General features: G+C 42.0%; 1 protein-coding gene across 1 annotated transcript; it reads right to left on the bottom strand.

The window, feature by feature from the left end:
- Nucleotides 1-751: 751 nt before the first annotated feature.
- Nucleotides 752-17,108, bottom strand: LOC118801938 (dead end protein 1-like; the record flags this gene model as incomplete). The annotated part of the gene is made up of 6 exons (XM_036562340.1): nt 752-914; nt 8,344-8,680; nt 11,609-12,070; nt 14,101-14,183; nt 16,394-16,408; nt 17,086-17,108. Coding segments are annotated over 6 exons (1,083 nt in total), but the record flags the coding sequence as incomplete, so codon positions are not given.
- Nucleotides 17,109-17,318: the final 210 nt, after the last annotated feature.

Below are 17,318 nucleotides of genomic sequence, written 5' to 3'. Positions count from 1 at the left end.
TTAGGCTTTAACGTTGCTCTGGTTACTTGTTCAGTCTTCAGCTTTGTGTGTGTCGCTGGTTGTTTGGTAGGACACATAACTGATTATTGACCTCGGATCGAGTATTTTGGTATTTCATAACTCTGAAAAAATGGTCCTTCCAGGGTTCTTTAGTAAAGAGTGGTTCTGTTTAGAACCATTTCATTCTACATAAAACCATCTCATTCTATACAGATCAATACTGTGAAACGGTTCTTCAGATCGATGGAGAGTGTGTTGTATAAAAGGGTTCTCCTGTTGTTACAAGCTTGATATTAAAACAATAGCAGAACCCTTTACAACACACTCTCCATCAATCTGAAGAAGCGTTTCACAGTATGGATCCGTATAGAATGAGATGGTTCTATGTAGAATGAAATGGTTCTAAACAGAACCACTCTTTACTAAAGAACGCTTGAAGACCCATCTCTTAAGCGTGTACGCTATGATATAATCCTGACCTCAGATCTTAGTTTAGGATGAAGGACTAGAAGATTCTGTAGTACAGCCATGTTGGACTAAAGCTAACTCCAAAAGAACAACCATGAGATGTTGCTTGAAACTGCTACAGCACGTCAAACTTCAAAGAAAAACGCAGAACATTTGGAACTGGGCAAGAAGAACCTTTTTAATGTTGAACTACATTTGAGGTAATTTACATGATACGAACAAAAACATTAACATTCTCAGTCATTTTTAAATAAACAGCTGCCAACAAAACTGAATAAATCCTTTAAAGGTATGACAGGAAGATATCCGGACACCACCAGCACAGGGTGGCGAGGCCCTGCCTCGCAACAGCCTCGTGGACCTCCTTCTTCAGGGTGCTGACGCGGAGGCTCGGCAGAATCTGGACAGCACCGGAGAGTGGGACGGGCAGTTGAGGAATAATGATGCTGTAAGGTAAGGGTGGGCAATATGACGGTAAATCATTAGAGATGCCATGATAGCACTTTTTCATTTCCGATACTGATATCGACATCTTGAGTATTCAGTATCATAAAATCCACCCTTTAACCCTGAAGACTGACGCGCAGACTGCTGGACACACAGCAGTGCAGATAACGAAACGGCAAAGAGAGAGATTTAAGACGAACATCGATAATTTGGAGATGAACGGACTTATTTCTGCTTATAATTACTCAGCTGGTTTCCTCATACGTTTAATCTGCAACAACTCGCGAAGCTGAAGTCGCTTCTCATTCTCCAGCTTCTCGTTTGAATTGTCCTATTCCATCTTAAATGGCGCAGTAGTACAATCTGATGCCTCAGGCACCATTTAAGGTGGAATGGGACAATTCGAACGAGAAGCTGGAGAATGAGAAGCAACTTCAGCCTCGTAAAAAGTCAAACATTGAGAGACATTTTACAAGAAACTTTCGCGGAAAAGTTTCCTGAGATGTGAGAAAAGCGGCTACAGCTGAGCTGAAGGTTAAAGCAGAGCAAAGTAAGTCATTGCTGCTCAGTCATTACTGCACAGTCGCCACCAGCCCCGTTAACGGCCGCGTTCTGTGGTTCAGATTTTGCGCCAATTGCCCGAAGCCTGTAGCAAAAACTATCACTGTAGCTACACATAAATTTGTAGCAGCTCCAGCTACTAGCTACAAAAACTTGTAGTTAGCACAAAAAGTAGCGTGCTACTTAGCTACTCCCCATCCCTGGATGTTGAGAATATGAAGCAGTTATTACTCCAATGAGCTGCTGGACTCCATGTTTCGTGCGATTGGCTGTTCATCATAAACGCCATCTTTCACAGACGTGCACACAAGGATTAATCACATCCGAGCGTCAGAACCTGGACTCAGAGCGAGCTGTTAACTGCCATTGTGTGTGTGAGCTTTTTCACTGGTGTGCAGAATAAAAAGAAATAAATGAAACACCTACATGAAATGAAAGTTATTTATATATTTGTTTGTGTTTAGTTATTCAATATGTCCGTTGTGACAGCAGCCATTACTGCTTCCCACAGTTCAAACACGGTGCTGGGTGGGGGACCAACCCTAAGGTTTGATGTGTTTTAACTGGCTTGGAGTTCAGGATGGAGGAGTGTGTTTTGTAATGGGCCATTTAGCCTAACAGTTCAGCTGCTCGTCCTCCGCGCGCGAGAGCAGCAGGGCTCAATCCCAGTGCAGAGAAGCTCTCATCAAGCTCGTAACGGTCTGTGCCAGCAATGTAATGACGCATGTCTGAGGTCATTTGATCTCTTCTGTCTCTGCAGCTCTTAACAATGTGTTTATCACTGAAACTGGTATTGTCAAGATGATAAAAACGTGATTTATCATACAAACAATAACAGCCTGTGTACAGTAACAGCATAAAGTTCATAGTAGAATTCTGGATTTCAGCCCTTATGCGCTTACTTTATTCATTTATTTTGATCATTTCTTTATTTCTTTCTGTACCTCGTTATATAGTTCTTCATTTAAAAAATCCTCAGGAAAAAAAATCTAACATCACATTACTACAAGGGGAACTCCACCGATTTTGCAAAATTACTCAATCATTCAATGGTTTGGGTGTAAACGAAATCATTCAGAGAGGTTCGGTGTGAAATGGATCTTTCTAGAGAAATTTACAGAGTCAAAATTGTTCACCACTGTAGGTTGTAGGAACCAGACGTCTGAAGCATTTAATGGCTCTAAAAGCTACAACCCATGAAGTTATTACACAAAATGGTTATGAATATGTTGTTTGATGCCTCAGACATTGTTTTGTGATAGTTTTGTTATAAAGATTTGGCCTAAAACATATTTTTAGTACAAACTGTTACTCCAAGATCACTTCTGTGTTTCCTCTCAAAACCGATCTCAACTGAGATCAATGCACGCAAGCTAACGTGCTTTTTGTTGTCAATAGCCTGTAGCTACAGCCGTTCAACAGGGCTAACGCCAGCAGCAGCTTCTGTTCACAGATGGTTTTTACAGTTTTCTTACCTATTCTAGAAAATGGCAGAGTATGCAGAGGACTTTGATGAGGTCTTTTTCCAAACTGTCGTAGAGCCATAGCAAGAACCAGAACACACCAATGACCTGCAGCGGCTTGAAGAAGAGAGGAGTCCAGGGCGATGGACGTTGGTGGTGTCAACAACAAAGTGCTTGCTACACTGCTTAACAGTTTACGGGGTCGGCCAGCGAGGCAGCTGGTTATTTTATTGCGTGAGCCATTTTAGACAGTCTGATTTGTGTCTAGCTTCAAAACAATAAGCTACAACTTCAGGATTTCTGCTGTTTGTAACGGCAAGTGGGAAAAAAAGGCACCGTACTGTGTTCCTTTCTGCGTCCTGGTACAGCGCAGTTCACCACCACTCTGAACAATCACCCAGCGAGGTGTGACTGTGATCTGTCGCAGCTCCTCTGATGAATAACGTTACTCACAGAAGCTCTGAGTTTTGCTGACGTGGCGCTACGCAACCCTGCCAACCCAAACAACACAAAAGGAGTGCCGGGTGGAGAGGTACATGCAGGGCGTTATAAGGAAAAATAGTACCCACAGAAAACGTATTTTTTCATACGTAACACTGTTTTATCATTATCAGCGTGACTTATAAAACTTATAAAACACAGGTAAGTTCACTGGTCTTTTTGGAGAGCAGATAAAACGGTGATATTTGTAGTGCAGACATACGGACCTCTGGTTCCTACGGCTACAGTGGTGAACAATTCTGACTCTAAATTTCTCTAGAAAGGCTCATTTCACACCAAACCACTCTGAATGCTTTTGTTTACAGTTAAACCACTGAATGATGGAGTAATTTTGCAAAATCGGTGGATAAAGGTTCCCCTTTAAAGACATTTTCTTAATATAAGCACAGCAATATTCTGTCTTGCTGGGGTTTAATGAGTTGGAACAGACAACAAAAGAACCAGTAGTGGCACATTTAAAAAATACTATCAAAATATGAATATATATTATAAATACAACGATTTTTGTTAGTGATCTGCAGATCTGGGAATTGTGACCCACTGCCGATATCTTTCATGTACACGTCTGCTGATGCCGATACGTAAATGCATACGATGTAGAAAATGGGACTCCATCCACCAGGATTAGCCAACCCCATTTCCAAAAAGGTTGGGACGCAAAATGTAAATAAGAACAAAATGCAATGATGTGCATATCATTTAAACCCTATATTTCATTGAAAATAGTACAAAGACAACATATCAAATGTTGAAAGTGAGACATTTTATTGTTTTATGAAAAATATTTGCCAATTTTGAACTTGATGCCAACAACACGTTCCAAAAAAGTTGAGATGGGGGCAACAAAAGGCTGGTAAAGTTGTGTAATGCTAAAAAAAAACACTTGGTGGTAGCAGGTCAGTAACACAATTGGGTATAAAAGAGCATCTCAGAGAGGCGGAGTCTCTCAGAAGTAAAGATGAGGAGGGGTTCACACTCTGAGAATGACTGTACGATCAAATAGTGCAACAATTCAAGAATAACGTTTCTCAACATAAAACAGCAAATAACTTTTGCTTTTCATCATCTACAGCTACATAATATCATTAAAAGACTCAGAGAATCTGGAGAAATCTCTGTATGTAAGGGACAAGGCTAAAAACCAGTATGTGCTGGGCCCTCAGATGGCACTGCATTAAAAACAGACATGATTCTGTAGTGGAAATCACTGCATGGGCTCAGAAACACTACCGAAAACCACTGTCTGTGAAACACAGTTCATCACTGCATCCACAAATGCAAGTTAAAACTCAAAAATGCAAAGAAGAAACCAAATATAAACAGGATCCAGAAATGCTGCCTCCTTCTCTGGGCCCAAGCTCATTTAAAATGGACTGAGGGGAAGTGGAAAAGTGTCCTGTGGTCCGACGAATCAACATGTGAAATTCTTTTTGGAAATCATGGACACTGTGTCCTCCGGGCTAAAGACCACTCAGCTAGTTATCAGTGCACAGTTCAAAAGCCAGTATTCATGATGGTATAGGGGGGCATTAGTGCACATGGCATGGGTGACATGCACATCTGTGAAGGCGCCATTAATGCTGAATGATATATACATGTTTTGGCAACATATGCTGCCATCCAGACGACGTCTTTTTCAGGGAAGGCCTTGATTATTTCAGCAAGACGATGTCAAACCACATTCTAAATGGATTATAGCAGCATTGCTCCATATTAAAAGAGTCCAGGTGCTAAACTGACCTGCCTGCAGTCCAGACTTGTCATCACTAATCACATTTGGCACATTATGAAATGAAAAAATAAAATTTCTCAGTTCCAGTATTTGATATGTTGTCTTTGTACTATTTTCAATGAAATATAGGGTTTAAATGATTTGCACATCGTTGCATTTTGTTCTTATTTACATTCTGCACAGCATCTCAACTTTTTGGAAATGGTTGTAGCATTTATTTGTAGAGAGCTGTGATACAGTAAAATGAATATGAGAATGAGATTTTAGCCCAGCAGTCCAGCATCACCTAAACGATCTGCGCTTCCAGGGTGCAATAAATACATCATTAAGTGCTGTTTTTCTATGTCAGTCAAATCTAAACATCTGCCTGACGTGGATCCGTTACCGATAGGATTCTGATATCATCCATAATTTGTATTTAACGCATGACTGCACTTAATCTGACTACACATGACTAAGGCTCTCTTTTTAATGAAACATACGATTTGAGATGATTTGTAAGCCTTAAGTCCTTTTTTTCCATTATGTTCCATTTTTCTTATTAATGCATGATGGCAGAGAGGTACAAGCAGCGCGTCGTAAGGCAGAATAGAGCCCGAAGAAAACAAACTATTTTGGAAGCCAACCTGAATGACTTTGTTTACATTTCAACCACTGAATTTTTGCAGAAATGTTGAACAATCGGTAGAATTCTGCTTTAAAGGAAGAGTTTGGGGAAAAATCTAATTTTCGTGATTACATATTTAGTGTCTAAGTTTTGCTTCCTTATTTTACAACTGGAGCTGCGAGGCTTACGCTGCTAACAAACACTGGAAGTAAATAGTCACCAAAATCATTCCCACAAATGCATGCCAAAATCTTCCTATATTTGCTTCATGTTGGTCAGCTGCGTAAATTAGTTTTGAAAAAAGGGAATTTGGTAAAATGGCATAGACCTTGTTTACACATTGAAGCTGAAACATCATCACCCAGCTACGTAGCGTTAACAGGGTAATACCCGAGTCTAAAAGGATGAACCTACAAAAATGAGGCGTTTAGTTCCATTCAGCAAAAACAGAACAAAGAAATCTACCGATTTCCTACTGACGCCACTCGACTACCGCAGACTAGGAAAAGAGACGTTCAGTAAAGCAGCTGCGCAAAATCTAGTTCATAGTAGGATAGTATAGTAGCACAACCTGAATTATGGTTTAGGGGGGTTCAGACATAGTGCCTTGCAAAAGTATTCAAGCCCCTTGAAAGTCATCAGATTAAAAGTCATCAGCCACAGAGAGGCCACAAATCACTCTGAAGGAGCTTCAGAGCTCAGTGGCTGAAACCGGAGTGAAGGTGCACCAGTCAATGATACATGGAGCTCTGCATACAACTGGCCTGTTAGGGAGGGTGGCTAGTGTCGGGCCCAAAAGCCTCTCCTCTGTGCTCAAGGCCCGTGGACAGAGATGGATTCTTCTAACGTGTTCTAATACTGTTACCTTAAGAGCTAACTGTGGTATAACTTTTCTAACAAAATAAGAAAAATGTAGAAAAAAGTGTAAAAAGCAAAGTAAAATAAAAGACTTCAGTCGCTGAGTTCTTGTGGAAGGAAGGAAAAGGCCTTCTACTTTATTGAGCTTAGATGGCAAGATGGTTCCCGGACAACCACAATGCAAAGATCATGTCAAAAACACCCATTTTTATACCCTGTTTGGGGCGATGAAGTAATCGCCCCTCCTTTTCTATGGAATTCTATACCATCTTAGTTACCATCATTTCCAAACCTTACATTTCCGTGGGAACCGTTACATTTTCACTTGGGAACCCTAAAATAAAAAAATATCTTATCTTAGCCGTACCAGGATGTTCCAGTTCCCAAAGACGTTAGCTTTGACTGGTCGCATTGTAAATTCACCTACTCCAGGACTGGTTCTTATCTCAAAGACAGCTCCTCTTGGTCACACAGCAGATTCTCACAAGCTTCTGGAGGCCCCTTTTACTGAAAGGGACATCCTGAGTCCAAGTTCTCATGGAAGCTAAGGCCTATTTTACAGTGTGAAGATTACTATTCTTTGGTTAATAAACGCTACTTGTAAGAATTATCAAAGATAAAGATTATTTATTCAAAACATCCGTCACTAGAAAAAGTCAATTCAGCCAATACTGAAGAAAAACACATCAAAGCACGTCAGAAAGCGAGAGAGTGCCCCAGCTAAAATGTGGGAGATGGTTTTGTGATCAGATGAGACAAAAACTCAAAAATGATGTGTGGTGCAAACCTGACGCTACTCATTCATCAACAAACACTATTCCAACCGTGAAGGACGGGGTGGCAGCAGCATCTTTTGTGGATGCTTTTCTGCAGAGGGGACTGGGCATGACGTTAAAATGGAAGGACGGATGGATGGATGGTGCAAAACAACCCGCTTTAGTCTGATAAAGAACTGAAGCTGAGGAGAAACTTCACCTTTCAGCCAAAGCTACACAGGAGTGGTTGAACAACAAAAAAGGGGAACGTTCTACAACGGCCAAGTCAAAGTCGAGAACTCAGTCCAGCCGAGAATCTGTGGCACCATTTTAAAACTGCAGTCTGCAAGCGTCATCTGCCAAACCTGACCTACCTGGATTAAATCTGCCAGGAAGACTGGGTGAAAACCGTGTGCAAAGCTGGCAGAAACTCACTCTGACAGATTTTTTTTAAAAGCTGTTACTGCAGCTAAAGGTAGACCTACCAAGTCCTATTCTGCAGAGGGTGAATACTTATGCAAGCAGCACTTTTCACTTTTTAATTTTTTGACTTTGAACATTTACTTAAAGAATACACTACATACTGATGCTGGCTGGAACAGTCTGTGTTGGTGCTATTCATAATCCAGACAAACCTGATGACTTAAGGGGGTTGAATACTTGTGCAAGGCACTGTGTTTGTGGAAACGGTTTGAGAGGCTACTGACTCCCAGGTTTTGTTAGCTACATTAGCCCAGTTCTAAAGCAAAGAAGCAAAACTGACAGCAAACACGTCTTGGCTGATCAACTGATGGTATCCACAACATGCTCAGAAAAGCACACTGTGATGCGATGAAGCGTAATTTAATCACCATAACGATAAGTATAACACTGATCGCTCCTACGTGATACCTATCGTGAACATGTCTTCAAGTACTGTGATGTATTGTCCACCACACTGCTCACCCTTACCTGTATCTGAAGTGAAGGAAGCCGTCTCGGCTTGTGTGGTGGCAATGCATTTCATACATTGGGACACCAAGGCCATGCACCTCACAAAGCCACTGGAAAAGGTCTGCTGCACCATGGGGCGTCCACCTGAGCCTTCTGATCATCTTGGGTGCCATCCCATTCTTCACATTGGGGGCCGGGGCTCCTACAGCCCAGGAGAATCCCTGGGTGCGAAGGGGAGGAGGAGGAGGAGGAAGAGGGCCTTGTTTCAGGCCGTCTGCGATGATCCTTCTTTCCTGTTCTCTGGACTTGGGGCTCCACAAGACAAAGAAGGAAGCGCCAAAGTGCTGATCGCCCTCTGAGGACAGAAGAAAGCAAGGAAAATTATATCCAGGGAAACGGATCCTAACCCTGGTCCCTGAAATATCCCCGACCAGGCACAGTCTACGCCATGACTGTAATGGTCCCTCTGATCCAGAGGTGCATAATCCTAGTCCTGGAGGTCTACCAGACTGGAGAGTTCAGGTCCAACACACACATGGCTGTAATGTTCAGACGCCCCTGAAGACCTTCATTACCAGGTGTGTTAGATTAGGGCTGGAGTTAAACTCTGCAAGGTGGTAGATCTCTAGGAGCAGGAACACTGTTATAGAGAACTGAAATGGTCCCCTAATCACTGTTCACTACATAAGAAAAAAAATCAGGAGCATGTACTGAACACTGTTATATGGCCAAATAACCTGTCAGCTAATCACTGTTCCCTACACTGGAAATAAGGAGCACCACATAGAACACTTACTTATTACAGGTAGGCCTGTCACAGTCATGACAATCCATCCCTGTATTGTATTTGTGTAATAACTGTGACAGGCCTAATTACAGCCAACAGAAACTGTCCCCTAATCACTGTTCACTACATTCTAAAAACAATAACATAGGAACCAGAAAGCCCCCTGATCACTATAGCCTGCACTGTAAAGTCAGGAGCACTGCATGGAACACTATTAGAACACTGTACAGTGCACTGTGGGATTCTAAGAAGACTCAAGAGGGGTCTGTTGATTAGCTGATTAGCTGGATCAGGTGTGTCAGAGCAGGGAAACCATAAACATATAACCAGTTAGGGGTATCACTGATTTGGGGAACTTGGCTCTTTCTTTTTAGGTTTTAGCTCTAAAGGACCCTGAACATATCATGTATATCGACAGTACTTGTAGAACACTGACCACCTGCATGTTCAGTTAAGTTTAACTGGATTTAGTGCAGCACATTATGCCAAATATTGAACACTATATTCACACAGTTTGTCATGGTATTTTTAAAATGTTTTTTTCTCAGTTCAATCTGATCAGATGTCTGAAAAAATAAATATTGTCACATATCGTGTATCCTGAAAATTTGAGTACCGCAAACATCGATGGAGTAAAGCTCACATGTTTTATAGAGTCTCTTGAACACCAACTTCATCGCCTGTGGAAAAAACTATGTTCGTTTTTGAGGATTTTATGAAGTGCTGAGAGGGTGCATTGGTCTCTCAGACCTCCTGCCCGTTCAGAGCTGGTGAGACTGAGCCTGGTGTACCAACTGATTTCCTTTGAAATCACCTGAAATGTAGCCTTGTGTTCTAAATGATAGCAGTATGTTGGATTATTGTACGGGGCTCCACAACGAGCACAGCATCTTCATCCATTCCAGTTTCGACAGAACATACTGTTACTTTGCCTCTCTGAAACAAGCACTTTTGCTGCTGGCTCTGCTAGAGGGATGTATCGGAGGGGTGAATATGTGCTGCTGCTTATAGTAGGCCAGACCTCTGTGCTGTCAGACTGACATTTTCAGTATAACTGCCATCCTTTCAAGGCCAATACAGACTAGCGGTTAGGCTAATGCAAAAGCAGTTATATGTGCAGTAACGACCAGGCCTGACTTACACGACTTATTGTATATATTTAATAAGAACAGTCTGCTCCTCTTCAAACCAGCAATTTTAAGGTTCCAGGCTAAACCTAGCGTGTCATGTTTGTCATGTTATACACAACACGGCACCCCATAGACTCATCAAGTCCTTTTTGTGTTTTCCTCTATCAATGTTCTCTCACCGTTCTATATTCTGTTCATTCTATAGCCACTGTCATGTCCATATTAAAAACTGCTGGTCTAAGCTGGATTTCTCTATGGCAAAAATGAATGGGATTTTCGAAAATCACCGTTATCGCAGCCTGTGGTTAACAAAACGGGTCCAAACTCGAGATGTTTTTTCCACACAAAAACTATATATATACTGTTCCTGAAGTCCAATAGTACACTTATGTTAATGCGATGTCACTTCAACGCATATAATAATATTACATATAAAAACTCAGGAGTAGCTTTTGCATAGCAAATAAAATGTCTATATCTGTGTTGTAGTCATGGCGACCCCTGGTTCCTATAATCACCACTGTAAAGACATCTGAACCATTTAACACCACACCACTCTGAATCACTTCGTTTACATCTCGAAAATTTAATTACGCAGAAAATTTGGTGGAGTTCCCCTTTAATGCTTGTTTTATGTTAAGCCCAGTGTAACTAAATCACAGCGTCAATGTTAATGTGGATTCACCCTGCAGTTGAGGCTCTGCCTGGGCTTAATTTGTTCAGTGAATCATGTGATAAGGGTTCAGTATCTCCTCCACAAGATCTCTGACAGCTGGGCACTCTGTGACTTCAGTGGAACTGTGGAAGGAAACGTTCTCCACCTGTTAACGTCTCAGTAACTCCAAACCTCCAGAACAACTCCTTTTCAGCTAAACGTGATCACATCAACTGTATCAAGCTGTTAAAACTACACTATGTACATTTAAGGGTACTCTCTGGTGGAAATGTGTAACTGCACACAACGTGCGTTGTGCTTCTGACCCCTTGCAGACTTCTCCTCAAGCCTGTTTGTGTGACGTTAATACGTAAAGAGATGTGAGACGTGGTCTGATAACCCCCACAAAACCCGAAAGGACACCTCTGACATATAAATGATGATTTCAGACTTTAAAGGGCGACTTAAAGCAGCACAGAGATGTCACAATTTATGGTGTTTTTTGGTCTGACTCAGTAATGCTACCACAAAAACTTACATAGTGCAGCTTAAATCAATCTGAGACAGACTTGCTTATGTGGTTTCTGACACTGTATGATAGGGTTAACTGTAAAAAAGGACAAAAGTACAACATTTCGCTGAAAACAGCAGTAGCCATTTTGAAGTCTGAAACCTGGCCTATTTCTTCCTAGCCTACAGCTCCCATCATACCTTGCGTCAGTAGCTTCTTAGCCATGGAGGCGGCGTAGTGAGACGAGAAGTCCACCAGCGCAAAGATGTCATTTCCCATGGGCCCACAAGCCTTCAAAGTGACGCCCTCGACCCCGTCCAAGAGCTGCCGGAGGACCCTGAGCACCTCCTTGTGACCCATACCTGAGGGCAGATGTCTCAGGCATAGCTGCCTTTTCTCTGTGCTCCTCCTGACCACCAGCTGCACACCCTCCTGCAGCGGGTAATGGTTCAGGGCCCGGATGACGCGCACTGCGGTGGCAGGGTCTTTGTATTTGGCAAAGGCGAAGCCGCGGTTCTGCCCACTGAAGTTCATCATGAGGCGAAACTCATACAGCAGCGCAACGCTCTGGAAGATCGGGATCAGGCGGTCCTCAAAGATGTCCCGTGGAATCTGACCGATGTACACCTCACAGCCAGGACCGGGAACAGGACCTGTCCAGTCTGAGAGGAGAGGAGAGGAGAGGAGAGGAGAGGAGTTTTCTTTGGGGACTATTTAACCTTACTACGTCCTGCATGTACTCCTCCACCATAAACACATTTTAAAAACACATTTTAGACCAAAACCTTCTCACAACTATCCTTAAAACAACATCTCAGAAATCAGGCAGCCATTTCCTGTACTAACTTTCTGTGAGGGAGCTTTTAGAGGTGGACGTCTGGTTCCTATCACCACCACTGTGAACAGTTCTTATTCGGTAAGTTTATCTAGAACGGAGCGTTCCACTTCTATATACAATATTTCAAAGTGAAATATTTTAAAACAAACTGTAAATAAAACTGAGCAAGTCAGCTGTTAAATAAATAATAAAGTAATCAAAGAACAGTTTACATTGCAGAGCACTTTAAGATTTTAATTTCTGCCTTTTCAGTTATCAGAAATAATTCCCATATTACCAAACAAAGATCAAGCATCACATATTGATCTTAAAGTCAACGTGATTTGGAAATCACAATACGTTTACCTTCTATATCATGACATATTCGCGAGTGAAAATGGCGTCAGGGAGGGTCTTTAAGCTAGATGAGTGATTCTCTCGTTGATAGGTGGTGGTGGGACAGTATCAGTTTAAACATGATACTGTTTAATATTTCTTTAATAATTTCTCCCTGCCCACTGGTGCACAGCAATGTAATCAAACCTCAGATGTTGTTTTAGAGACAGGCAAAAAAAATGTCCACTTGACTGAAACATGAAACTCATAGAAGTAAAAACAAACAGTGTGATGAATTTTACAGTAATCAGGGTGGGATAGCTACTGAAAAATGAGTAGTTAGCTACAATTTAGCTACTTTTCCAGAACAAGTAGTGGCTACTTTTTAGCTACTTTTGAAAAGTAGTGGCTACTTTTTAGCTACTTTTTGAAAAGTTGTGGCTACTTTTTAGCTACTTTCGAAGCGTGATTGTCAGAATGTTTGTGAACCTCCACCTGACACACCAAATAAGCCCAACTGCAAAGTCAATCATTCCAGGTTTTTCCTAACAAAAATCAACAGAAATAACCAAAACCAAACAACTTTGTGCAAAGCATTGTCAATAAAACTGCTCCAATTTGAACATTTCAGTAAGATACAGACAGACACGACATTCAGAGTCCTATATTAAACTTCAGCAACACTTCAGCCTGAGAATCCTCATCAATCTCTCCACTGCTGCAGAGCTGCTGCAGCTCCACAGCAGAACTGGATTTAAAATAACATAATAACCCTCCCAGAACAACCAGAAACTCCTCCCAGTACAACCAGAAACTCTTCCCAGTACAACCAGAAACTCCTTCCTGTACAACAGAAACTCCTCCCAGTACAGCCAGAAACTCTTCACAGTACAACAGAAACTCCTCCCAGTACAACAGAAACTCCTCCCAGTACAACAGAAAATCCTCCCAGTACAACATAAACTCCTCCCAGTACAACCAGAAACTCCTCCCATTACAACAGAAACTCCTCCCAGTACAACCAGAAACTCTTCACAGTACAACCAGAAACTCTTCACAGCACAACCAGAACCTCCTCCCAGTACAACCAGAAACTCCTTCCAGGGCAGGGGGTCCTCCAGCACCAGGGCTGGAAACCATTTCACATTAAACCACTGTTTATATCTCAACCATTTAATTAACATTCGGTGAACTTCCTCTTTAACTGATTAGCATAATGGATGGTATAAGCAGTGGAACCTGCTGTTGCCAACTAGTTATTATTGCTGGCAGGTATGAAGGCTGCTGCTCTAAAGCAGAGGCAGAAGCAAAGAGCAGGAGACAAAAAGAGGATTTTGACTCCAGCTCTTGGTTCGTGGACAGGCCACAGTTGTTAGAGGGGTCTCCACGATGTCTGAGAGGTGGGGGGGGGCAGGAAAATGGTTCCTCTCATCCTCAATTCACACACCATTCTCCTCAAAAGCAGTAAGCTCTCCTCAGTACGATGCGTTTTAATGAGTGCACACTAATGTAAAGGCCCACCAGTCCACATGCACCTACATGGAGGAGGACCGCCATACGTCCTCTGGCCATTGACTTGCTTTAAGGTGGTGGATGTTTTCCACTGCCACTCTTCCAGAGCCCTCTGCCTCAGCCTAAGGTCCACCTGAAACTGGAGGGGCGACAAAATAATAAGAAAGAACAGATTCAGAGTGACGATGTCATTCACATCAGCTCCTCAGGAAGAGGCTCATAGCATCACCTGACAGGAGCATCCAATGGGCTTACAGGAAATAAAAAAAGTTCCTAGTCAGGTCAGATTTCAGACTTGTGTATACGCAAAGTAACGTTGAATCAACATTGATATAACATCATTTTGGTCTTTTTTGGATGATGACCAAAAATCAACTACAAATCAACGCTGCCATAGGTCGAATTCTTAAACACTGTTTCAACATTGAAACCAAGACGTTGAATCAACGTTGAACTGTAGTTATTGTCTAACTCTGCTAACAGCTTCTAACAGCTGCCTCTGTGTTCAACATTAATGACTGCAGAAAGATCGTAACGTTAGAGTTTGGTGTAGCCTTTAGCTACTCAGTGGAGCCATGCTGATAACTTTTCCGTCTCTCTTTATTTTTGTGATGACCCTGATTCCTGACATGGTCAGTATGTTTTCTTTTCCTCCAGGCTAGTGAGGTAGAGGTAGCAGAAGGAGGGGCAGTGGAGCCGTGGGGTCTTTACCAGACATAATAAGGGCCACACCTGTGGAGCCAGCGGCCTGCAGACGAACAGTGTTACAGTGCTCTGCTGAAAAAATGAGTCGAGGCTATAGGGCTCAGAATCTGCCACCTTAATGAGATAGAGGTATTTTAGAAAACTGAGATGAAAGAATCATTTTTCATCGTCAGTAGAAACTGAGTTTTTGCATTTTCATGCATGTTTTGCAATGACTTGATAATTGATTAAGTAATAATTAATTAATTTAAATTAATAACTATTTCTAAGTCTGTATATTTGTATCTCCAGGTTTATGAAACTGTGCAACATGAAAACATGTTGCTGAAACTCCTGTCCTGTCTCCCTGCAGTTCTTTAAAAACTCTTATTGTTAAACTGTATAAATATTAAGCCCTGAAGGTAATTAGTGAACATTTGAATCAATGGGGTCTTAATTACAAAATAAACGTTCATTTCATTCATTCATCCAGCTTTTCTTTTTCGTCTTTCTCCCAAAATAAGGCATTCTGGCTCATTAGAGTCACATTTCTGATATAAAACTACACCCCACACGGCATTTAGACTGACCAGCTGGGACAGTTTATTACAGCAGCTGTTTCTGTTTGAGTAAAGGAAACTTATTGTCATGTTCTGTCAGACAGAACCTTGTAATTCCAATCAGAAACTGAGCTCTCAGGATTAGAAGGTTCTATCTGCATTGACCTGTTCAGAAACTCAACACATTTGACAGGATTTTGATTTTGTACTTTTAGAATAAATTTAGGGTGCCAGTCATTTTCATGCATGAAAAAAGACGTGTTCCACATGTGGGTTCTGCTATTTGGAATGCGAAAATGTCTCTATATAGAACCATGAACACTCAAAGAACCCTTTGCATGATTAAAGGCGTCTTCATACTGGTGGAGAATGGTGCCCTTTTTAAAAGGGTTCTATACAGCACAGCAAGGGTTCTTCTATTGTTACAGTGTCAACCTTTGTAACAGTAGCAGAACCCTTTTTGGTGCTATATAGGACCACATACAACATACAATATGCTAGTCTAATAACAACAACAACAACAACAACAATAATAATAATAATAATAATAATAATTTATTATTATTATTAGTTGTTGTTGTTGTTGTTGTTGTACAACCATATTTTAGAAGTCCTGTTGTACATAAAACAGGACTATATGTGTGATGTAAACACTGAAACAGCCTCACTATAATCAGTGTTTAGATCAAGCTTGAACCGGAGTTGATCCAGCGTCTAGTTTCAATGTTGCGTCAACGTTTCTCTGCGGTCTGGCAGCTGCACACTTTTTTAATCGGCCCCTGCTGAAAAAAGACCATTTGAACCATTAGAGTCCTTTACACTGTGATATCAGCCCGCGTGCCTAGTGCACACCAGGAACCAGCAGACCCTCCTAATGGTTTGTGTGGCTGTTTTCAGCGGGGGCTGCTTTACTGTGAGTCACAGTGAGACCCCCTGCAGTGAGAAGGTGAAGGAGCAGCGCTCGAGCTCGCTGTTTCCCGCTGGTGCTGACCTGTAGCTGGCCTGTAACACTAACACACACACACACACACACACATCATCTGAACCGCTTATCCTTCTGGGTCGCGGTGGGGTGCTGGAGCCTATCCCAGCTGTATCTGTAAGCGTTTGTCTTCACCTGATACACCGGCTCCTCCATTTCGCGAGACCAACTAACTCTCACTCGCCGCGGAACCAAAGGTCAAAAGGGGTGGAGCCGGAGCTGCTCAAACCCCGCCCACGTCTAAAATCGTCGCATTTCTATTGGTCTTTAAACCAATATGTGTGGCTTACGTTTCCCGCCTATTTTCGAGCCTCTCTCATTGGTCCGCCCTGCCGCGTGTTTCTCAGCGGGAAATCCGCAGGTGATGCTGGTGTCTCTGTGTTTTTCTCGATGTTGCTCCGCCCTGAACGCCGCAGCACGGCCGTTATAACCGCGCATGATTCACGGCATTCACGCTCATTTGTCACAACTCGAAGAGCCTTTTTCACATTCCGGTACAAAGTCCCGTTCTGTAGGCCTGCATCTCAAGCGTGCTTAGGATAGACGGGTTCCAGCTGAAAACAATGAACGTTTTTAAACACGAGAATGGACACATGACCGGTCAAAACAACCCTCATAACTGTGTTTACCAACTAAATCCTGGAATTTCATAATACAAATCTTTATAATGACTTGTTTACATTTAAAAGGATTGGGTGTTACAGCCACACATTTCCACGAGTCTAATAAAAATGACTCAATACACCTAAAAAATCATATTAAGTGCTATAAACCCTGATAGGCCACTTTATCAGCTCGCTCTGCCTTGTTTCTACACTCACTGTCCATTTTATCAGCTCCACTCGAGTTCAGACCAGTTAAAACACGGCGTGGGAGGAGTTGGATCAGATCCAGCCGAATCCTGGCCTTGTGGCTATTGTATCCCAGGTGATTGCTATGGTGTTGTTTAAAAATAGGAATATATTGCCTTTTTACGTATAACATTTTCATTTTAATTTTGCTACTGATATGTGTCCATA

The sequence above is a fragment of the Colossoma macropomum genome, unplaced genomic scaffold (assembly GCF_904425465.1).
Source record: "Colossoma macropomum unplaced genomic scaffold, Colossoma_macropomum, whole genome shotgun sequence".
Taxonomy (NCBI): domain Eukaryota; kingdom Metazoa; phylum Chordata; class Actinopteri; order Characiformes; family Serrasalmidae; genus Colossoma; species Colossoma macropomum.
The sequence above is the reverse complement of the archived record's forward strand: the minus strand, read 5'-3'. Positions and strand labels throughout refer to the sequence as shown.